At 44.9% G+C, this 25,180-nt stretch overlaps 1 protein-coding gene across 1 annotated transcript in view; it reads right to left on the bottom strand.

Moving 5' to 3' along the window:
• The window catches only part of LOC147692051 (ephrin type-A receptor 7-like), a 228,622-nt gene extending 205,225 nt beyond the window's left edge, over positions 1–23,397 (bottom strand). Inside the window, exons 1-2 of the mRNA XM_086938359.1 lie at positions 23,230–23,397; positions 22,689–22,946 (exon numbers count right to left, since the gene is read on the bottom strand). Coding sequence (XP_086794485.1) covers positions 22,689–22,770 — 82 coding nt within the window. The 5' untranslated portion in view covers positions 22,771–22,946; positions 23,230–23,397. The remainder of the gene's footprint in view (positions 1–22,688; positions 22,947–23,229) is intronic.
• Positions 23,398–25,180: the final 1,783 nt, after the last annotated feature.

Below are 25,180 nucleotides of genomic sequence, written 5' to 3'. Positions count from 1 at the left end.
TCTAGCCGTTAGCATCTCTGCCATTAATTATCTCATGGCGGACAGTCGCCATCTTTGAAGTCCTAGAAAGATTTAAGACCGAAACTCTCTGAGAAAGACTGACGGAGAATTAGCGCGGAGCGCACTGATACAGAGAGAGAGAGAGAGAGACGGTAGCTAATAACCAGCAAGGTTCCGGTGCCCTGGAGGGAAGCAGACGAGGTTGAGCCTAGCGGTGCAGACGTGTACTTGTGACGGCTGGGGTGTGACTGCAAGGCGAGCCAGGACACAGAGACGAGAAGGGAACCTAGATGACTGCCGAGCCCAGACTTCATATTAACCAGGTGATGTCCGTCCATTGTTCATAGAACGTGCACTCTAATCTTTACCTTTTCTTTGCAGAAGTTATGTTGCATAGTAATGTGATTTGTGTCTACTGTTAATAAATATCCTAATTCTTATGGAATTATCGTGTGCCTCGTGTTCATGTTCAATCTTGGTAAATGCATCTCCTAGTTGAACGTTGTTTATGTGAGCGGATGTGAAATCCCGATCAGGTAAATAGTGATCGAACAAAGAGGGAGTGAGTGGACCTTTGATGCCAAGAATAGGAGGTACACCATATAATTTGGGAACCGTATCAAAAGTCATTATTATAGTTTCATCCCGAGTAGGTAACTGAGATATTGTCCTGATAATGGTTCATAGGAATGTGGTCGTCGTTGATATGCGGCGTTAGTGAGAACGTTGGGTGGGAGACCAACACCTATACCCACAGGATTGTGGCTTGAATAAGTGAGAACGCCAGGAAGGACACTGGCGTGTAGTTTCGCAGGATTGCGAACAGTTTGGAAAAGGGAGCATTGGGTTCTGCAGGCCCATGTGTAGACGCACCGGATTGTGTGTCAGATCTGCCCTAGGGTAGACCGGTCTGGGTCGGGGTGGCCGCGAGACCAACTGATGTGAATAAGATATTGTAGAAAATCTATGTATATTCCCCATCCTTAGGTACGACCTATATATATATATATCCGTACATCTATCCATTGTGAATACTGTCTAAGGAGGGAAGGTGAGTACGTTTTGGCTGGGTCATAGGGGCCCCTGGGGGCTGATCCCATTTCAACGGAAAATCCAGCCATAACATCTGGCGTCACGAACTGTTTACGAAGCCTGTGTGCATTGTATTGTTTTAATCTTGTTGGTTTGCGCTCGGCTTGTACGTATAAAATTTTGTTTATAATTGTGTATATAACTTTGTTGTGTCATTATGTTTGCGAAAAAATCATCGTCGGTTTTCAAGTTACCGATTCAGATTCCCGGCTGGGAATGTACCCCTTACGAGGCTTTGGCCCGTGAGTGGGCCGATTCTACTGGTTTGAGTGAAAATTGGTCTTCATGCCTGGAGCAGGCGGAGCCTGCCGATGTGGTGTCGTGCTTGCAGAAAGCGCCAGTAGTGAAGGGTGATGAGCTTCCTATTTTAGGACGCAGAGGTTGGATTGTTCTTAATGCATATAGAATACTGCATGAGAAGTTTGTACAGCTACAAAAGCAGTTTAAGGACACGGAGGGACAGTGTGTTGAGTTGCAAAATGCGCATACTCTTTTACGTTGTCAAAATAAATTGCTTGCCGATAAACTTGAAACATATCAGACCATTGCCGAAAGAGCTGCGGTCCGCATTGCACGATATAAGTATAAACATCGTCGTGGTCGTGTATCTACACGTAAAGTGCGTCTGGTTGTAGCGAAAGCTGGAATGGATTGGAACCCCGATGAGTGGGACGGTAATATCTGGGATTCTCATACTTCTGACTCCTCGGCAGAGGAGGGTGACAAGCGCGAGTCTTCTCGCTCCGGACGTGATTGTAAATCTGCTTCATGTACTGATTTAGGTCCTGTTAGTGACCGTGCTCGTTCTTCCCGTGTGGATGACGTAGCTTGTCCTGATTGTGTTACTAAATCTAAGATGCGGGCTTCCTCGGAAGCTCTTCCTGAAGTTTCTGCTCACCCTGTTTTTAGACGTAAATTACAACAAGCCCCTGGTAACCCGGCTGGTATAGCTTTAGATTGTATTGAAGATTTTACTCAGCAGGAGGTTAGTGACATTTTACAACGATTTCGACAACGGCCTGGTGAGACCTTGCTTACCTGGATGGTGCGTCTTTATGAACTTGGCGCTGCCGGTATTTTTCTTGATGCTGTTGATTGCTTACGGTTTTGCTCTTTAAGTTCTGATTCTACGATTCAAGATCATTTTCGAAACTATAATGGTGCTGGTCAAATTACTTTGCTCCAGCTTGCGTCTGACGGCTGTAATCATAAATATCCAACTGAATCTGATTGGCCCACTGATGAGAAACCGTGGTACACTTTGCGCGATGCGTCGCAACGTTTAAAGGAGGAAGTCATGAAAACTGCTATCTTTCTTAGTACTGCTGATAGGTTATTGGATGGTCTTTTAACATCTTCTGTGCGCAATCGCATTATCCGTTCTTCTCCTGTTGCTTACAAGCAGGTCATGATGACATTATTGATTAACCAAACTGGCAATCCTTTGTCTGCTGTGCTTGAGTCTGTTCGTCAGCTTGGTGAGCTGGGTGAATGGTTTAAACCTGAAAGACAATCTCGACCTGAGGGTCGTACTGGTGGGGACTATAAGTTCTCTAGACGTGACATGTTTCTTGCTCTCATTGCTGATGGTGTCAAAAGGGAAGACATTGACGGTGAGCCTAATAATCGCTTATGGGACATGTTTCGTAAGCGTGGTTTGGATCGGAAGGAGGGTGCCTGTCGTGTGCGAAAGAATGAGTATGATCGTGGTTCGGATGACAGTGGTGATGAGAAGCGGCGTGTGAATTCTGATCGCAATGATGATCGGCGTTATGAACGTGATGGATCCCCTCATCGTAATGACGGGAGGGGGAGAGAGGATGATCGTGAGAGGGGGAGAGATGAGCGTGTTTCTAACAGACGAAAAGATGAAAGGAGTTATTCCCCTGACATGAGAAAGAGAGAGGATCGTAACAAACTTTCTGACCGTAATTCACAACTTTTTGAACATGACACTAATCCGTTTCGTACTGGAGACGGATATGAACAAGACATTCTAATACCAAAGAGAACTGAGAGCATTTACCCTGATTTGTCTTGGTTGACGGAACGCAGGAAAAAGGACTAGGAAATAGGTCAAGCTCCGGTACGCAAGTGGGCTCACAGAGATAACAGACCCTATGTAGATATTGAGATTTTTTGGAAACATCGTAATATCCAAAGGGCCCGAGCATTAGTTGATACTGGGGCGGAGGCCACTTTAATTCATGGTAAGTCGAAAAAATTTCATGGACAGTCTTTTACAATTACTGGTTTGGGTGGTAAAGAGACACCCGCAGTTCAAACTGCACTCGAAATTAAAATTGGTAGAATTCCTCGTAGAGAATACTCTGTGTTGGTTGTACCACTTTTGGAATTCATAATTGGAATTGACATTTTGAAAGGAATGACTTTGCATCTGGATGATGGTTGTTATCAATTTGGAACTAGACAGTACATTTCGACTAGACCCGTACGGGTTGGCCGTTTACGTATGCCACCTATTAAAATACCTTTAGCCACGAAGGTGGTTTGTCAGAAGCAGTATCGTATCCCAGGTGGTCATGAAGAGATTACTGCTACTATTCAGGATTTGGTTGACGCGGGAGTCGTTACTCCGGTCACATCTGCTTGGAATAATCCCGTTTGGCCCGTGCGCAAAAGTGACAATTCTTGGCGCATGACTGTTGATTATCGAGAATTGAATAAAAACACACCTAAATTGACTGTTGCAGTGCCCGACATTGTCACGCTAATTCAGAGAATTCAAAAGCATCCAGGTACGTGGTATGCTTCAATTGATATTGCTAATGCTTTCTTTTCGATACCGATTGCCCCCGAATGTCAGGAACAGTTCAGTTTTCAAAAGAGTTGTGGGGAAAGGAATTGTGGCAAGAAATTTGGGAGCTGCTCCCGCAGAGCACTGTAACAATCTTTCACGTGGATGCTCACACTCCAATTGACTCCCTTGACAAATTTTTCCATAACATTGCAGATGAAAAGTCTAAAATTGCTGAGGCAGTGGTGGACATGCAGGATTCTGATTTGGCGGGATTGGCGAAGTGGGCCCATCAGAAAGCAGGACATTTTGGAGAGAAAGCCACTAGCAGGTGGGCTGTCGATAGAGGAATTCATATTCCTTTTTCTTTAATAAAAGATGTCATTCTACATTGTCCCATTTGTCAGCATTCTAGAAAAAAAGAGGTGCCTCAGATTGTTCGAGGTCACTTACATCGAGGTAAATTGCCCGCCCAAATTTGGCAGATTGACTATATTGGTCCGCTCCCTATGAGCAGAAATTGTCAATATATTTGTACTGTGGTTGACACTTATAGTGGCCTTTTGGTCGCTTTCCCTTGTAAGAACGCTACCCAAGTGAATACCATTAAAACCCTGGAGCTAATTATTCTGTACTATGGTGTCCCATTCCAAATTCAATCAGACAATGCATCCCACTTTCGTGGAAGATTGGTGCAGGAATTCTGTGCGGAAAATAATATTGATTGGGTGTTTCATATTCCATATTACCCACAGGCTTCAGGACTGATTGAGAGGATGAATGGTTTGTTGAAAGAACAGTTGCGCAAGTTGACTGATGACCGTTACAGCCAGTGGAGAGATGTCCTGCTTCAAGCTTTATTGATTCTGAATAATCGCCCTTTGTTACATGCTGAATCTCCTTTAATGCGTTTGTTTCCTCCAAGTGTTGATGTGAAACCTAATTCTTTATCGAACACTGTCATGTATTGGGAAATTACCCCCGGTGCTTTGGCTCCATGTAGAGCAACCCCAGGTTCCGCAGGCCTCGACCTGCATGCTTTAAATGATGCTAAATTTCCAGGAAAGGATCGAATAATTGTTGAAACTGGCATTGGTGTCTGTATACCTGCCGGTAGCTTTGGATTAATTGCTCCTAGATCAGGCCTGGCCCTGAAAGGTGTACAAGTGCTCGGAGGAGTAATTGACAGTGATTATCAGGGAGAGATTAAGGTTCTCCTGCTTAATAGCAGTGAGTCGGATTTGTTCATAAAGAAGTCTGACCGCGTTGCTCAGTTATTGATTATGCCTGTCTTCAGTGGTGAGATAAAAAAAGGCTCTGCCCCAACGTTGCTAACTGTGCGAGGACAAAAAGGCTTCGGATCGTCTGATCTTCCTGGAGCTAAGATATGGGTGCAATCGCCTAAAAATCCTCCTGAACAGGCTGATATTATTGCGACCGGTCATGACAACACCGTTTTGGTGATGAAGCCAGGGAAAGATGGCTGGGAAGCTGTCCCAGCTGATAAATGTTACTTACGAGAATGATTAAGGCCTGTGTTTGTATTCTTTCAGATCATTCTCTGGACTGCTGCTGCAGGATGTGTCGGCGCTTGACTCCTTTTGGCCTGCTACGCCGGGAGAGGAGAGGATCCACCGACGCCGGTTGATGGGATAATCCGAGCCCCACGGTCCGCGTGGGCATCTTCTTCCAATTTTTGGATTACACTCGCAAAGCGAGTGACGAACTCTCCGCATTTCTGTCTTACCCCAATGAAATCAGTCACTGACATTTTAGCGACCTGTTTGGTTGCTGTCCCTGCATCTACCGAGACTTTGCGACATATTTTTAATATCTCAAATGCCCGACCTAATGTTATTCTAGGCGACTTCGCGGCCCATGAATTTTGCCCCTCATGTACTGCTCTTCCAGACCTTGATATTGCTATTCATTCCCGAATAACTACTTTTAATATTACCCCTGGAGATCTATGCTTTATTATGACGTGTGACCCTAAGGCTATTACCGAATGTTTGAAATTGAAGCTTCAGGCCGCTACTTCTTTTTCAGCTCATCAACGATTGCTGTGTTTAAAGAGACTTCCGAATTCATGTCTTTCTGTAAAGAACAATATGACTTGTAAACGTTTATTAGTCGCCCCTAGCCATTATCGTTCAATGTTACTGCCAGCTGGATGGCTATTTTCCTGCGGGAATTCATCTTGGCCCTATATTCCTGCGAATATTTCTGGTGGCCCATGTGCCATCACTAGATTGAGTTTGCTAATGTTTTCCTCACATCCTACTTCACATTCCCGTATTGTACGTGATTCAATGTCATTGCATGAAGATTGTGATTCCTCTGTTCACCTCTATTCTAGATCAGAATACCTTGGTTTAGCTTTTTCTATTATTGGAGTGCCCGCATTGGCCGTTTATAATGCCAAGACAATCGGCAAAATGGCCTGCTGGATGGTTAAGTCTATCAATCAGACATCTACTGTTTTGTCTGACCTTTTATTAGATGCCCAAGGTGAACGTAGAGCTATTTTGCAGAATAGAGCTGCTATTGATTATCTTTTGTTAAAACATGGACACGAATGTTCTGATTTTGAAGGTCTGTGCTGTTTTAATTTGTCTGACCATTCTAAAGCTATCCAATCCCATATTGACAAACTCCACGACTTGACTGCAGAAATTAGACAACATATAGATCAGGGTTTCTTTGACTGGCTTTTTAATTGGTTGCCTGACTTGCATTCCTTACGACAGATTTTAGAGGGAGTTATTGTCGCTATTTGTGTCTTGATAGCTATTTGTTGCTTTATTCAGTGCATCCCTTCCTTGCTCCAATTTTTTAGACTTAGTAAGAGACATAGATCAGTTAATTTTGTTTCCTATTATTCTTCTACTGATGTTAGTTCTATTTAGTTTGTGGTTAATAGACTGGAGTCAAGGGGTGTAATGTAATGGCTGCCCTTCTGCTGGCTCTTTGGAGAGGGAGAATGATGGAGAGTGACTCCAGCCTATCACCCCCATAGCATAGGGGTTAGGACTATAGACAGGGCCCCTGTCTTTCATATATTAGGGCATTTTCGTGTCACTTTCCTTAATGTAGGGCTTATGAATTTAAGTTAGGGGAAAGATATATAAGTATTAGTCATGATTTGCCCATTTGCTAACATGCTAGGATATTTTCCATGGAGTTATGCATATTGTGGTCTCCGTAGGCCTTAAACGAGACAGACTCCATTTTGCTTTCTGCCTGGTAGCTCGAGAAGGCTTTCTAGGTGAAGTGTAATGTTTTAGTTTCAAGCTGTTGTTCGCTTGGAGAGAACCGGTTCAGGCTGACCCTTATCGAAGGAATGTATTTTTCTCCACACCGAAGACACAACTTCAGGCCGGCCGGCTGGGAACGTGTCCTTGGTACGGGGAGGTACAAGAATTTGGTGGGCGGCAGGTTACTGGCCGTAGCTTTCCATGAAGGAACGGGCTTTGATATTAGCGAAGGTGTTAGTCAGTTTTGAGTTAGTCCGTAGGCGGCATCTAGCCGTTAGCATCTCTGCCATTAATTATCTCATGGCGGACAGTCGCCATCTTTGAAGTCCTAGAAAGATTTAAGACCGAAACTCTCTGAGAAAGACTGACGGAGAATTAGCGCGGAGCGCACTGATACAGAGAGAGAGAGAGAGAGACGGTAGCTAATAACCAGCAAGGTTCCGGTGCCCTGGAGGGAAGCAGACGAGGTTGAGCCTAGCGGTGCAGACGTGTACTTGTGACGGCTGGGGTGTGACTGCAAGGCGAGCCAGGACACAGAGACGAGAAGGGAACCTAGATGACTGCCGAGCCCAGACTTCATATTAACCAGGTGATGTCCGTCCATTGTTCATAGAACGTGCACTCTAATCTTTACCTTTTCTTTGCAGAAGTTATGTTGCATAGTAATGTGATTGGTGTCTACTGTTAATAAATATCCTAATTCTTATGGAATTATCGTGTGCCTCGTGTTCATGTTCAATCTTGGTAAATGCATCTCCTAGTTGAACGTTGTTTATGTGAGCGGATGTGAAATCCCGATCAGGTAAATAGTGATCGAACAAAGAGGGAGTGAGTGGACCTTTGATGCCAAGAATAGGAGGTACACCATATAATTTGGGAACCGTATCAAAAGTCATTATTATAGTTTCATCCCGAGTAGGTAACTGAGATATTGTCCTGATAATGGTTCATAGGAATGTGGTCGTCGTTGATATGCGGCGTTAGTGAGAACGTTGGGTGGGCGACCAACGCCTATACCCACAGGATTGTGGCTTGAATAAGTGAGAACGCCAGGAAGGACACTGGCGTGTAGTTTCGCAGGATTGCGAACAGTTTGGAAAAGGGAGCATTGGGTTCTGCAGGCCCATGTGTAGACGCACCGGATTGTGTGTCAGATCTGCCCTAGGGTAGACCGGTCTGGGTCGGGGTGGCCGCGAGACCAACTGATGTGAATAAGATATTGTAGAAAATCTATGTATATTCCCCATCCTTAGGTACGACCTATATATATATATATCCGTACATCTATCCATTGTGAATACTGTCTAAGGAGGGAAGGTGAGTACGTTTTGGCTGGGTCATAGGGGCCCCTGGGGGCTGATCCCATTTCAACGGAAAATCCAGCCATAACAGTATGCTTACGCATGCTTACTTTTGTAAATGCAGAATGTGCCATTTTCAATGAACAAGTTATGTTCATGCTGCTGCGTGACTTCAGAAGACAGTCACAGTAATCACTGCATTCAACCTGAAAGAAGGCAGATGACGGGGGTTAGTAAAACAACACAGGCTTACTCAGGGCAGAGTGCTGGGAAAATAAGATATTTGAGCATTGTTTGTTTCATTTTATGCTATACAAATGAACAGCTAACTTTAAAACACCTTCTTTGGGTCGCAAATGCACAATTCTTCCTTATTAGAACCAGAAGTAGGAATGGTTGCCCAGGGTCGAATTATCTACTGGACGATTGGGTGGGCTAGCAGGGTGGGGGTTGTTTCCTGCCATGGGGGCCAGTTTTGTTGCTGCAAGCCATATTCTTACTTCCATCGCTACTAAATAAACAATGGAAAAACAAATGATTTTAAAGCGTGCTTAAAGCGAACTTTTAAACTGGTTGTATTAGTACTGTTTATGTAGAAGCGCTGCAAGTAGGTACGTTGCCAGCCAATTGCCAACAACAAAACTGGCCCCCACCAACAGAGAAGCCGACCCACGTCTTCAAAGCCCACCTAAAAACCAAGTGCTTGATAGGACAGTCCAGTCTTGGTGTTATCCTTCTATGACCCATGGGAACTGTCAGAATCTCAGAAAAGAAGATGCTGATTCTCAGAGCAGGATACTAAGGGGGTCATTATGTCAGTGAAGAGACCGCCACCGCCGGGCCAGCGGTGGCAGTCCCTCCGCCATCTGACTCCCATTTCCCCTCGCTACATTAGGATGGCAGGGGAATAATTCTGCAAGCGTTGCGGGCGCAAAAAGACCGCCAGCCATGCTTCCGTGGAGTGGATCAGACCCGGGATATGGTGGCGGTCCCTAGCAGACACCGCTCCCCTGATCACAATGCCAGCGTTAGCCAGCCTTTCCATGGCGGTGGAGCCACTATGGAAAGGCTGGCGGACGCTGGATTTGGGTGGCTCTGTTTTGAGGGAGCCAGTTGTACACTGAGGGGGTACCCATGCTACCCCATTTCAATGCTCAAGGTGGCAGGCACCACGCAGTGCCTGCCACGTTGTGCAGGGAAATGCACAACATAGCCATTTAACATTGCAGCGGGTGCTGCAGCCAGCAGCACCCGCTGCAATGTTAAATAGCTGGACGCGACCGCTGCAGTGGCCGTCGCATCGTAATTGGGGGTGCGGGACAGCCGCATTACAGGCGGTCGGTCCCGATCCCGCCACAATGGCAGGCGGACTCAAGTCCGCTCGCCATCGTAATTGGCCCCTAAAAGAGGGGAAATTTGAGTAACTGTTATACAATGTAGTAGAGGTGGGTGAGCCAGCAAATTAACACGGAATGTCAGCACAAGAGTCTGTCTTGGCTCTAAAAGCCCAGGCACCAGCTACGCCACGGGAACATATGGCAAGGAAATTCTGCATCAAATATTAACAAAACTGTTAGTAAAAATATGCTAAAGTGTCTTCAAAATTCAAAAATATTTATTTCACAAGCTTTTCACCTAAGCGGATAAGATTATATCACTGCATTGAGAGGCATTTATTAAAAATTAAACATGAAGTTAGAAACATTCATGCACCCGCCCACTGACCCGATGAAAATACCATTAGTGACCTATCAGTCAGTTGTCATGTGCACCCTATAGATGGACTATATTCTTATTTTATACAGAGCGACATTCTAGTCTGTTTTTTTAGGAGGTCATGTCATCTGAGAAACAGTATTTTCCCTGCATTCTCGGTGTTACTCTACATCCAAAGGAGTCCAGTCTCAGGAGTAATTTCCTTTAGTTCATCCACCAGCTCAACTGCAACTGCAGAATAGTGCCAATTGAGTAATAAGAGTACCAGGGGCTCCTCTGCCAGTGCCAGTGGACCACAACTGTCCTATGCCTTGTGCCATACATCGCTGCTGCAAGCCTCGAAACCATGCCACCATCTTGAAACTGGTTTTTCAATGATCCGTCATTTTTTAACGTTTTAAGATGACAGACCAGTGGGAATATTTATGTTTTACTTTTTTTTAATTGAAGTGCATGTCCTTCACATTAAGTTGGCATATTTTTCCTTTTGTATTTCTATGTTTGTTTTGTTTAGCTTATGCTTGCACTACAAAGCAAACCACCACCTTGTTTTTTAGAATTCAAGTGGGATTTTTTTTAACCCAAGACTCTTCCTTGTAAAAGTCCACAAAGATCAGACTCATATAGTCTGCAATTTGGGTTCAAGTGGGGCTGATGAGAGATGAATAACTTCAGAAGATATTCAGGCTTCAGTGTAGCTTACCTCAAAAGCTTTGAATTGCACTGGTGGACCAATGCACCAGATACTCAACCTGTGCCTCCTATGCCACCCTCTGTCCCAACTCTGTTCCTTCGTAGTGAACAGTGTACCCGCATTTGAGCAGTGTTATGTGAGTGGAGGATAATCAGCATGTTTTGTGAGTGCATTGTGAGGGGTGCGCCTGTGTGAATTCAAGATTAACATCATCTTTTACGAGCGCAGGGTAAGTGGTCTACAGGTTGAAAGTTGTGCTGTGAGAGCGCAGAGCGAGATATATGCCTGCATGAGTGCAGCATGAGGGATGTGCCTATGTGAGGGTAGCAATGTGAATGTTGGGTCTGTGCATGTTGTGCATGTTGTGTCTTTGTGTACATGCACTTTACAAGGGCCCAACCAATTGGCTTTGGTAATGGTTTTTAGGGTTATGACTTTGCCTTGCAGAAATGTAGCTCAGGGAGAGGAAATACAATGCTGTGTGTATGGGAATGATACTGAGTTTTGATACGGCAGATGCAGACCATGTCGAACTAGGTTAAAGAGTGTCAGGGCAGCTAACAGCCAGAGATGTCACCCTAGCAAGGTGGCCCAGTCACTTTGCTTGCACTAGGGCCCATGGCAAACTAGTTACACCACTGATTGGACCCCTAAATAAATAAGCTGTGGAATAGTGACCACTGATAAATTTCCTGGTACATACTACTTTGGAACTAAATGTGCTGGCAAAATGTTTTTACTTTTCTACGGGTTAATGCAATATAATAAAGACAAAGGCCTGGATTACGAGTTAGTTGGAATTTTCCAACCCCTGCTTAAACCCCTGTTTGCTCAGGGATCAGAATTTCAAATTTACTGCAGTCTACAATTACTGGGTTTCATTAAATAGCTCAATCTTTGTTAAATTTTGGCCAGTCAAGGCAGCTGGGATTCAATTGGTGGAAAAATGTACGGATTTTGATGAGGTAAGCACCAAAATCTGTATGTTATGCCCCAAAAACTTGTAAATGGTACTATTCATCACAACCCAAAAAAAAAACATACCCCAGGTTATTGTTTTCAATAATATGCAATACGTAGCACATCCATTCCAACAAACTTGTAATTGTGGAACTGGAAGAATTCATTATCTTTTGACGATTTATAGATATTGTTATTCCAGATCAGATTGAAAACATTGAATACACTACTTATCGGTGATATTCATTGCCCGAGACCTTAGTCTTCCCCATCCCAGTCAATACTACATGAGGACCCCCTCACGTAGCATGTACTGGGACTGGGGGACGGGTTTGGGTTAATGACTTGTCAACTGTGGTGTTAGTGTGTTAGTGTTGTGGTGTTGCTGTGTTGATGGACAGCACAGTACCCTTTAATGCTTTTGTTCCAGCTCTGAGTCCTTTGGAAATCCAAAGAATGATAACTACAAAAGCTAAATCTACTTCATGTTTTACACACAGCAAAGGCTCCCACGTTGATAGTTAAGTACATTAAACACACCAGTGGCGGCTGCCACCGAGTAGTACGGGTGAGGCGGAGGGCAGAAAATTAAATAAAAGGGACTTACCTGGCTGCCGCCTCGCTTCTGTCCTCTTCGCTTCCGTCCTCTTCTGTTCCTGCAGGAAGCACACACAGGTTCCACAAAGTCAATCACAACGCTGCTGTCACCAGCATGACATCAGCATTGTGATTGGTCTGAGCGTCAAGGTTCAGCGCTCAGACAGGCAGTGGGAGCCTGTGCATGTTCTACACCCAGGCTGCGTAATACAGCCAGGTATGGCACATGCTCATGGGCGTAACACAGGCCCCCCGCATCCCCCGCGGTGCGGTGGGCCCCCAAGCTCCAGGAGGCCCCCTCGGCACTGCCCTCTGGCCGGAGAGCTCCTGATTGAGCTCGGAGGGGGCCCCTCTAAGTTCCGTGCAGGGAGGCCCCCTCAGTTATCGTTATGCCAGTGGACATGCTAAGTGCGCATGGCGGTCTGGCCGGCCCATAACGGCCAGCCAAACTGTCAAACGCACTTAAGTACCCCAACCACTCCTCCCCTGCTGGCTGCGATGACAGCCCAATCCCGCCCGCCCCATAAACCTGCTTCGGTAGGAAAAATAAAATAACATTGTGTTTTTATTAAGAGCAGTGGGGAGGCCGCTAACACACCGATACCACAAAAGAAGATTTTCAGCAATCTTCAAATTATTCTGCATAGTTACATTAACTTGTTTGTCAGGAGCTAAAAGGAATATATTTTGCTCTCCCTAACCACAACAGGCAACCAAACAAACCCCAAGGATGACGCAGCCTACTGTCGCTGGCTAACAGACACTTTAAATAAACAGAAAAATAATTGACCTCCTAAAAAACCTCAAAAGGATAGTACCCATGAAATTCTCCACCTATTGTTCTGGAACATAGCCGGATCCAGGAAATGGATGGAAGACGGCTTGCCACCCCACAACTGGACAGCATGCGACATAATTGCCCTCCAAGAAACATGGGCATTGGAGGAGCTACCTCTTGTCGGGTACACTCATTATAATATACCAGCACGGAAAAAATTCAACTTTGGTCGACCAAAAGGGGGTTTATCAGTTTATATTGCTTCGGACATCAAGATCAACTCAGAACAAATAGCCCCATATGGGCCAAACATGCAATTGATAAAACTATCAATACCAGTCAGACCATCCCCTGTACTACTTGTTAACTTCTACGCACCCCAAATGTAAAAGAGAAACAAGTCGCATTGGATTAGCTAGTATCCATAATCATGGATACTCGAAACAATAACCCATCCTGGGAAATCATTGTAACAGGTGATTTTAATTCAAACTTAATCTATACGCCTGAGGATGATGAGATAATAGCAGCTGACAACGAATTTTGGAATGTCAAAACCCAAACTCAGCTGCAAACAGAGCGATCCGATCCAATTGGGCGAAAACTGGTAACAAGCCTGGAATTCCTCGGGCTGCGGTTCCTTAACGGGAAAATCAAAGGTGACGATCCGCCGCAGCACACCCACCTAGGAACCTTGACGGCCTCAAGGCTAGATTACACAGCAGTCTCTCTTCCTCTATTGCCATTTGTCCAGCAATTTTCAATAGAATACACCTCAAAAAGCGATCACTCATATCAGCACACTTATTTCAATTTAAAACTAACTAAATACCATAGTTGCAACATAGTGGAGATAACATTGTGACCACTAACTTGAAACGACTTAACTGGACAACGGCCAACATCGACGTACTGCAGGCAAATGTGCAGAGACTAAAAATAGAAAGTGAGGTAACAACAGGTACCCAAATACAAAAATGGGAGAGCTTTACGGGAAAGTTAATAGCAACAACGTCCGCCCCAAAAAAACCACATCCTCCCACTAACAAAAATTCTCTGCCAAAGAACCTGGTAAAACTCAAAATAGAGATAAGGAGAAACGCCAGAGCACTAAAAAAGACAACTACATCGTCCAAAGACTGGATCCAAAGACAAAACCTCAAGAAAGAATATAAAAAGAAAATGTGGGAATACAAAAGATCTCTGAAAGATGACCTCTGGGCAAAACTACTCTGCTCCGCCAAGAACACCAACTCGAACACATTTTGGAGGATTATCAACAGCTTAAATCACCCTTCAAATCCAACATCATCCAATGTCCAAGAAGCGGACTGGGTTGCGTTAATAACAGAGAGGAAGATAACACTCGACCAGCACAACCCAGGAGCAATCCAACAAACTACCAATGAAGTGTCCCAAAAAAGAAAAGAAGGAAGCGTCACTCCCAGGCTTTCCCGCGACGTGGGTAGCCTATGGGAGAAGAAGGACGCAACAAATAAGGTCAAACAAACATGGTACAGCGAAGAGGACATAAGAAGAATCATAAGGAAGTCACGTGGCAACGGAGCACCAGGGCCGAATGGGATCCCTCCAATAGTTTACAAAACTGATCCGGACTTTTGGAGCAGAAAATTAAAAATATTATTTGAAGAAATAATAGGCGAAAACCAAATACCATCCAGTTGGAAGGGCTCCATAATTTCACCCATCTTTAAAGGAGGAGACAGAACATCCCCAGCTAATTACAGACTGATTGCCCTCCTAGATGTGGAGGCGAAGTACTTTGCATCCCTCGTCCTGGAAGATCTAATAAATTGGTCCGACGTCACAAAGAGAATACCACTGAACCAAACAGGCTTCAGGAAAGGAACTGGGACACTAACTAACATTATGTCTCTCTCAGTGCTAGCCGACAAATATCTTCGGAGAAAACAGCCTCTTCATCTATGTTTTATTGACTTAAAGGCAGCATTCGATAGTGTGGATCGGAACATCTTATGGAGGAAATTGCGCAGCTGGAACATTCCGGACAAAATCCTGAGAGGGATCTTACTCCTTTACTCCAATACTTGGATGGAAGTTAAATTGGGGAGTGGAACACGGCTCTCAAGAAAAATCAATACCAGCAAAGGCCTCAAGCAGGGCTGTGTCCTAGCCCCCATCTTTTTAACCTTTTTATGGCAGACCTAACATCAAGTCTAAATAAGATCCCATCCACCTAAACTTGGCTCCCTTCCTCTAACCCATCTATCCTATGCAGACGACGTGGTATTGTTGAACCTAACGAAGATTGGCATTCAAAGGTTACTAGTAGGGCTGGCAGAATTTATAACAAATAACAACCTGGAGATAAACACAACAAAAACAAAAACAATGCTTATCACCATGCGGCGGACAGCTAGTACATACATCTACCTGGAGGGAACAAAGCTAGAGGCCATGTCCAACTTCAAGTACTTGGGCTTCTACTTCGATAATCGACAAAGCCATCAGCAGCAAATGTCGTACATCACTCAGAGATCAAATTCACTCTCATTTGCTTTTAGATCTTTGGCCAAAAAGCTCACAGGGCCATCATATAAACCTCTACTGGCAACAATAAAAGCAAAAGTTCTACCAACCCTGTCATACGGCAGTGTAGGATTGCATGGGAAAGATGCGGATCTGCTTAACAAAATGCAGGCAGCCATCTTCAAATCTACCTTCCAAATACAACAGGGAGCCTCACCAGCTCAGACAAGGTTAGGATTTGGAACAGTAAATGAAACAGTGGGAAGAAAGTATGCAAGTATTAAGTACTGGTATACAGTAAAACAGAACACGTCAACCTCGGAATTGCACCAAGCACTATGGGAAGAAATTAGATCTGACACATAGGGCCCGATGTAGGTAAATCCCATTTACCGATTTAGAAATACCGAATCTTACCGATTCGGTATTTCAAAATCGGTAAATGGGATGTAGGTCCCAACATCTGGATTCGTTACCGAATCCTTAACAATTCTTTAATTACCGATTCGGTAAATACCGAATCGGTAATGCCCATTCATTCCTATGGGCTTTGAAGCCCATAGGAATGATTAGGCATTACCGATTCGGTATTTACCGAATCGGTAATTAAAGAATTCTCAAGGGTGCAGGGGGTGTCACTTTGACACCCTCTAGCACCCCCAAAACAGGCATGTGTGCAATGTGGCACACAGACATGCCCTAAGGGCACGTCTGTCTGTCACATGGCACATGTGTAAATGCACAGATGTGCATGTACACAGGAATCGGTATTTCACCATGGATTTGTATTCCATGGTAAAATAACGATTCTGTAAGCCATGTGCCAAAGGTAAATTTTCTACCTACATTGCTTTTTCAGTAATTTTAACGAATCGGTAAATATTACCGAATCGGTAATTATTTTACCGATTCGGTACATATTACCGAATCGGTAAATATACCGATTCGGTAATGATACCGATTCGGTAAATTTACCGAAAATGTGCCCCTACATCTCGGTAGCCCTTTACCGATCGGAAACGGCCAAAAATCGGTATTTTCGGCCGATTCGGATCGGTAAAGGGCTACCTACATCGGGCCCTAAATCCCCATACAACCAGTATCTTGAAAACTCCATAACTGAGACTGGAACAAGAAAACTCTGGGAACTTAACCTGCCTTACCCGGCGTTCAAACAGGCTATAAACAAGCGACAAAATTACACTCTCTCTTACTTGATAAAGCCACGTTTACCACCAGAAAACACGCATGGATGGTCATATCAAATTACAAAACACTTGTGGCAGCCCCATACTTAACAATTACATTTCCAGCTCACAGAAAACAGAAATTAATGGGACTCCGTTTGGGGAAATTTCCATCGATTATGGACCAACCAATCTGGGTGCACAATGGACCAAAAACCTGCAGACTATGCAGGAGGAGCAACGAGGACTTTATTCATCTTGTCTGCATCTGCCCGAATCTAGCTCAAGCTCGAAGCTCTCTGTTAAAAAAAGTCTATGAACGAGCGGGGCATAAGAACGTGCAGATCTGCAATTATGGCAACCTTGAACCCAGCAGACACGCAATTGAACTGCCTATTACTAAAGTTCCTTGCAGCCCACTCCCAAGCGCTAAAACACACCATGGCACCCTGTCAACAGAAGGATAACACAACTGTGGTAGCTCGGGTAGAGAGCTCTCTGGAACATAAAAGAGGAAAAAATCAAGAACTTCAGAACTAAGCTAGACAGACTGCATTTTTATTACACCTCACTCGATTTTAAATAACAAACTCGGTTTTAGACGGCGAGTGTTATAGAATATACTAACAGAGATTGTACATATATATTAAGAAATTTTAAACACATTAGTTGATTCCTTTAAAATGTATTGTTGTGGTTTTAATTAACTGAAACAATAAAAAAAATTCATTTCATTTCATTTGCTCTGCAAATGCGTCTTTTTTAAGTGAACATTTGCTGGGTTTGATGTTCACGCCTGGACCTTCTGTACTTTACTGACAAACTTTCAGTGAAAGGGATTCCTTTCAAAATAAGCGCCTCCAGACAAAGGACTGACATCATAGAATGAAAATCCGACAAAGCACTGAAATGAATTGCTGCATGAATCATTCAGATTAAATGCTGAGGGATCTGCAGATGCCACATCGCATGCCAGGGAGCTGCCAAAGCTCACCTGACCTCGCACGCGCTCGAGGGCACAGTCGCGTTTTAAAAAGAAAAATAAACAGACTCATCTCCGAGCCTTCTGTGGTTCTGTGCTTCCGGGAGCTCAGGCGAAGTGAACCGTGTTGATCCCAGTCTGCCCCCCAGACCGATAGACGTAAAATAGCACAGCCAGCCAGGGGCTTGGTTTTTACCCGACCCAGGCACGTTTCGCTTTAAGCGTATCTACTACTGCTGGGGTGGGCAAGACGCCCAGAGCCCTAAAAACACTATTTCCCCTGTAACTCTCTTCCGACCTCTCGTTCGCGGTCTCACTGATGAGTGGTGCAGCTGATGTGGGGCCATCTTGCAAGAAATACAATAATTGATCTTCATAGAGGTCCTCGCATCCTCTAGGACCGGTGCCACTGCACCTATTGCACAAGTGTAGCTACGCCCCACCCCAGCCCTTTCTTCGACTGTCCCTCTACGGTCGCCTATTATATTGTCTTTTTCTACGTACAGCCTTTCTTTTTGATCTATTTGTAAGTGTTCTTTGCTCCTTGTTCCATTTCCCTTTTGTCGCGACCTCTTACCCTGCGATGTACATTCCCCCCCCCCCCCACCTCTATCTCTTCTCGTCCCGTCTGATTGTGCTGCGTCTCGGCTTTTCGCCAATCACATTTCATTGTAGTGTGTGTACCACATGACCAGACTGCATGCATTCCAAGGTTCAACTTTCCAGAGCCTCTAGTCTACAACAACACCTGGCGAAGGACAAGCACGTCCGGCTTCTGAAAATCAGTCCCTGGCTAAGGACATCAAGTACACGCGAAAAGGGCAGCTTATGCACCGGCATTCAAAGCACGCAAATGCTCACACTTTCAAAAAAATCTCAGCTATGCACAGCCACTTCAAACCCTCACACGAACCATAGCTTATGCATGACCAGTTTAAACTCCCAAAAGCACAACAGCCTATTCCTGCGCTCTTCAAACCCGCAAAAGAACCACAGCGTGGGCACGGGCACCTCAAGATCTCAAAAGTACCACAACTTATGCATTGGCGCTTCAAACCCACAAGAGAACCATAGCCTCTGAACAGGCACTTCAACCACGCAGAACAACCACAGCCTATGCAGGGGCACCTCATGCTTTTTGAAAAAACATCACAGCTATGCACAGCCATTTCAAACCCTCACACGAACCACAGCCTATGCGTAACCATTTCAAACCCACGAAAGAACCACGGCCTGTTCCTGTGCTCTTCAAACCCACAAAAGAATCACAGCAGGTGCACGGGCACCCATGGTCTCAAAGGGACCACACCTATGCATTGGCGTTTCAAACCCCCAAGAGAACCATAGCCTCTGCACAGGCACTTCAACCACGCAGGACCACAGCCTATGCAGGGGCACCTCATGGTTTTTGAAAAACCATCACAGCTATGCACAGTAACTTCAGACCTACACGAGAACAACACAGCCTATGCATGACCATTTCAAGCCCACAAAAGAACCACAGCTTATCTACAGGCACTTCAAGCACACGGAGTAACTACAGCCTATGCAGGCGTATGTGAAACCTAGAAAAGAACCACAACCTATGTACAGGCACCTCAAGCTCTCAAAATAAACTTAGACTGAACAGGCACTTTAACTTATGCATGGGTACTTCAAACTGACAAGTACCAATACCTACGCATGGGCACTTCAAGCACATAAAGCAACTACATCCTATATACAGGAACCTCAACCTCTCAAAAGAAACAGACTGTGAACAGGCACTTTAACTTATGCATAGGTACTTCAAACTGACACACGTACCACTGCCTACCCATTTGTGCACTTCAAGCAAACAGAACGACCACAATGTATGCATAGGCATTTCAAGCCTAGCAAACAACCATCGCCGGTGCACAGATACCTCAAGATCTCAAATGAACAACAACTTATGCACTGGCGTTTCAAACCGACATACGAACCACAACCTATAAAGGGCACTTTGTACCACAGTCTATGCACGGGTAATTCAAGCCCACAAGAGAACCATAGCCTGTTCACAGGCACTTCAACACCACAAATTAAGCACAAACTATGCATGTGAATTTGAAGCCCATATAAAAGCCACAACCAATCACGGACACCTCCAACTCTCAAGCAAACCACAGCCTATGCACGGGCACAGTAAATCCACCCAGAACCACAGCCTATGCACAGGGGGACTTCAAACCCACAACAAAACTGCAGAAGTGTATGGACAAACCAAGCTCTAAAAAAGAAACAAAATGTTGCACAGGTACTCCAACCCCACATGTGAGCCAAAGCACAAACACTTCAAATCCACAAGAGACCCACAACCAGTGTACAGACACTTCAAGCCCACAAGAAAACCACAGCCTGCGTGCACTCACTTAAAAGCTCACACACAAATCACAGCCTATGGTCTGGTATGTAAAGCCTATAAAAGAACAACAGCCTACACGTGAACATCTCAAGCCCCCGTAAGAGCAAAAGCTTCTGTGCAGGCACTTCAAACCCACACGAGAGCTGCAGTCAATGACAGTCAATGGTCAGATTCTTTCAGAGCACATGAGAGACACAGCTAATGTACAAGCACTTCAAACCCACAGCCTATGCATCTTATCTTATCTTATCTTATCTTAAGGGGGATTTCTATAGCGCTCTGACACCATGAGTGTCCTGGCGCTGATTGGGTGCTGGGAGATACGAGGGAGGGAGTCTAACCGGACTGTGTAAAGAGACTTGTTTTCAGAAGTTTTCTGAATTCGAGAAGGGAGTTAGAAGATTTAAGCAGGGGGGGCAGCGGGTTCCAGAGTTTGGGGACCAAGTGAGCAAATCTACGGCCGACGAATTTTTTAAGTTTGATTGGGGGGGCCGACTAAAAGCTGACGATGAGAAGACCGTAGGTTGCTTGCCGGACAGTAGAGGGTGATCAGGCATTTAAGAAAAGCGGGAGAGGTCCCAAACATAGCTTTAAATGTCAGGCAGCCGATCTTAAAAGCAGCCCTCTGTTCAACCGGCAGCCAGTGGAGTTTGCGAAGTAATGGTTTCGCAGACTGTTACTTCGGGATTTTATAGGCCAGTCTGGCCGCCTGGTATGCATAGTCATTTCAGGTCCATATAAGAGCCAATGCATATGCACATGTACTTCAAGCCCATAAAATAACAATAGCTTATGCATGGGGACATTGTGCTCTCAAAAGAACTACAGCCTATTAAAGGGCACTTCAAAACCAAAGGAAGACTACAGTCCATGTATGGGCAATTATAACCTAACCTACAAAAGAACCTCAGTCCATGCAGAGGCACTTCACGCCACAAAAGAACCTCAACCTATGCATGGGTACTTCAATCACACAAATCAACAATAGCCTAGCACTTATACTTCAAACCGTCATAAAACCACAGACTATGCACAGGCAATTCTAGCACACACAACAACGACAACCTACGCATAGGCACTTCAAGCCCACAAAAGAACCGCAGCCTATGCACAGGCACTTCAGGATCTTAAAAGTCCCACAACCTATGCATATGCACTTCAAACCCACACAGAACCACAGCCTGTGCACAGGCACTTCAAACTCATAAAAGTACCGAAGCCTATGTATGGGCACCGCAAGCTCTCAAAAAACCCACAACCTATGCATAGGCAGTTTATAACATCACGAGAACCAAGACCTATGCACAAGTACTTAAAGCCCACAAAATTACCGCAGCCTGTGCATAGGCACTTCAAGTCCACACAAGAGCCACAGTTCCTGCAAAGGTGCTTCACTGCTTCCAACCCACACAAGAGCCGCTGCCAATGCATAGAAAGTGCAAGCGCACATGAGCACCACGGAGAGGATTGTGGCCTAACGGCTAGGGTGGTCGACCTCAAATCTGGGGAACCAGGTTCCAGTCTTGCCAACAACACTCAACATCCAGTGATTCAACATCCAGTGATTCTGGGCAAATTACTTAATGTCCCGTGCATAACAAAAAAATGAATGAGCCCTTGTATAGCGCCCTGGTGCTCATGTAAAGTGCTCTGATACCTTCGGGTCAAGTTTGCGCTATATATAACTCGGGGAACAAAAATGTGCTTTTTAAACCCAAAGTAGAACCACAGCTTATCTACAAAGAAGAACGTCAAAACCACACATCCCCAGCGGGGACCAGAGGACCACGGCAGAACATCGGCCTCTGTGCAAGCACTTTAACCATTCAGGCCGCCCGCAGCCTGGGCACAGGCACTTCAAGCCAACCGGAACTCGAGCACCCTAACCAGACAGCACGAACATAAACAGTAGATGGGCACATTGAGCTATGAGTGAAGGGCTGATGACTGTGAGCAGGCGGGTCAATGTGCAAGAGAACATGCCTAGAGACAGAGATTTCAAACCCACTGGGGAAAAAAGCCTGGAGTAGGCAAACACTCCGAAAACCAGAGCTAGGGACAGCCACCTCCAGGTCGCAAGAAAGCCACTAACTATGGAATAGCCCAACACGCCCATCAGATGCACCCGAGGTGAAAACCACAGACAAAACTGAAGGCAGGTGCCTGAACGTTGTCAGGAAATGCACACCCAGGCAGGCACTTCTGATGACAAGAGTCAACAATGTCAGGTGGTCATGTAAAGCGCTCCAATACCTTCGGGTCGAGTTCGCGCTAAATAAAACTGCAAAAAACAGGGACTTCACCACTATAACGACCATGGCTCGAATAATGAATGGTGTGGCACGGATGAAGGCCATAGACAGTACAGGCCACCGAGAAACTAACAGCAAGCAGCGAGCTTGTCATTTCGAGCAATAGCACAGCAAGAGACAGGCACAGCAAAACAGAAATAAAAATGCTTGTACTCACCTTCAAGTGGTTTCTGGGTCACAGCACCGCAAAGCCCGATCCAGCACAGTAGGAGAGTCAGGTGGCCCGTCACCACCATCATGGCGCTACCCCAGAGAGCGCTTGATGCCGCGTCAAGGCGCTATATGCCAAGGTGTGTGTGCGGGTATGTATTCGTATTTCAGTCCACAGAGATAGCTGCGCGATTCCGTATCTGCTAATTTATTAATAGATTAATAAAGGAGCGTGAGCGCATTCTGACTGCGTTCCCGTGCCACGCTGTATTTGTAAGTGCGCTGTAGCTGCAGGAAAGGGTGACACCGGAGGCCAGGTAGACTTCAAATGTAAGGAGTGAACGGAACGGATTACCCTGCGGCCTTTTACTTCAGTCAGATTGCGGCTCTAATCTGCTGATGTTCCCGGGTGGCTTGTGGGGCGTGTCCGTGCATTCGCTGCAGGTGCCGGGGTGTGCGCGTGCCGGTGGCGCGCACACTGGGGTCGCATTCAGTTTGTGGCGCGAGCAAACACCCGAGCCACGGCGCCCACGTGCCTGTGTCGTGGCTATGACCCCTAACGGTCTGTTCCGTGCGTGTCTGCTAGAGCCTGGAGGGGGTATGAGGGGGTATGAGGGCGGCTGGTGCGGCCGAGGGACCGGCGCCCGCAGATATGGCCCGGCTCCCGGGACTGACTCAGTCCAGGACCGCGGCCGCTGCTCTGACTCACTCGCGGCTCCACCGGCAGAATCATAAACAAGAGGCCCGGCCCAGAGCGGGGCGGGGCCACTGCTGCTGGGATTTCTACACATCCTCGCGGCGCGGCTCTGCGTTGATGTGGTGATATGTTGGCGACCAAAGTACAGCCCTGGAGGCAGAAGCACCTTCCAGGATACCTAGAATGTTTGACTTTTCATGTTTTTTCAGTGTAAAGTAAAAACCAATTGAGAGCGAGCGCAGGCAGGGACACAACTGACCAACCTTAGAATATACAAAGAGCGCGAAAGATCAAGAACGTAGCTCAAAGTTCTGACATGAATACATAACAACAAGCATTGGATATAGAGTGAATGTATGTTCTAGGAAATTGTTCCTTCAGTGGTCATATGTATCAATAGGCAATATACATCAAATAATTAAGAAAGGTGACAGAATTATATAAGAGTGTTTACTTTATCATAGTTTTTATTTTCATTTAATTAAGTTTTTTTCATTTCAGTTTTTCATATAAAAAATACATGATTCATCATAAATACATTTTTCAAACTCGATTTTTTTGCTTTTTAAAACACACATTATTATTAACACACCAGTAATAGAGAAAAAAAATGTTATACACGATTATGGTAAACAATTAATTTTTAAGTAGCCCACCTGATATTGAATACTCAACTCTTTCACTTTCACTTTCAATCTTTATTTCGGCATGAATACCATAAAAGAACAAATACATCAATACAATAAAACATTTCTTTTAAAAAATGCACAGCGTGCTATGTTAATACAATCAATTTTCATGTCGATATTAAGATTACATGCAGTTGGGTCAAGATGTTTAAAACATACATAATACTTGGTGAGAACATTTATGGGCAACATGGATAGAATTTCATTAATTAACCCTCAATTAATACTAGACAGCATTTTTGACATAACCACATTTTACAGTTTATAGCCCATCTTTCTTCTTAGGAAAAAAATACTGTGCAAAAATCTGCTTACGCTAAAGACAATAGGTTGACTGGTATTGGACAAAAGAATCCTTAAAGCCTGGGAACACGATCTTACACCTAATGTTAAACATATAGGTTTAATCCATCTTTTTCTAGCCTGGACATATGCTGGGCAGAAAAAGAGGATATGTGATTCGTTTTCTTTTTGGTTACATCCACATATGGTACACAGTTCATCTTCTACATTATTCTCCGAGTTTACACCACCAGACCAACGGACTAGTGTTGAACCAATCTGAAGATTTCCATATCTGAACTTCATGAATAGGGTCTTTGCTAAGGGTGGTTCTATTTCATCAAGGAAAGTCTCGAAGGATGGATCATCTTTAAAGGTAAGAAACCTTGTTACGAGTGACCCATTTGAAGAAGCGTTTTTGATCATTTCCATAATGTACGACCAAAAACACTTTTTTACCATGGTTTTTGATTGGGACGAAAGTGAATCAGGATGTTCCCAGTAATGCGACAAACCTAGTAAGGTAAGCCAGAATTTAATATGTTTAAACCAGGGTATCACCTTAAAGATATCAAGCTCCATAATTTCTATTAACCCATCCTTATATGCTTTCAGCTCGGGTACACACCACAACCTAATCCATAACAGTAAAGGACGTAGAATGATATGATGGTCCGTTCTACAAAAGTTTAGGTCGAGCTGGAGTGGGACCAACGGAGTACTTCTAGGGACTCTGACCAAACTTCGCAAGAAGTTATTGTCCAAGACCCTAAAAGTATCTTTAGACCCTGGGCCCCAAATTTCCGAGCCATATAGCACTGCAGGTTGGAC

This window comes from Lissotriton vulgaris, chromosome 9 (assembly GCF_964263255.1).
Source record: "Lissotriton vulgaris chromosome 9, aLisVul1.2, whole genome shotgun sequence".
In the NCBI taxonomy this organism is placed as follows: Eukaryota; Metazoa; Chordata; class Amphibia; order Caudata; family Salamandridae; genus Lissotriton; species Lissotriton vulgaris.
Note: the sequence above shows the minus strand (reverse complement) of the source record. Positions and strands in the feature narration are given on the sequence as shown.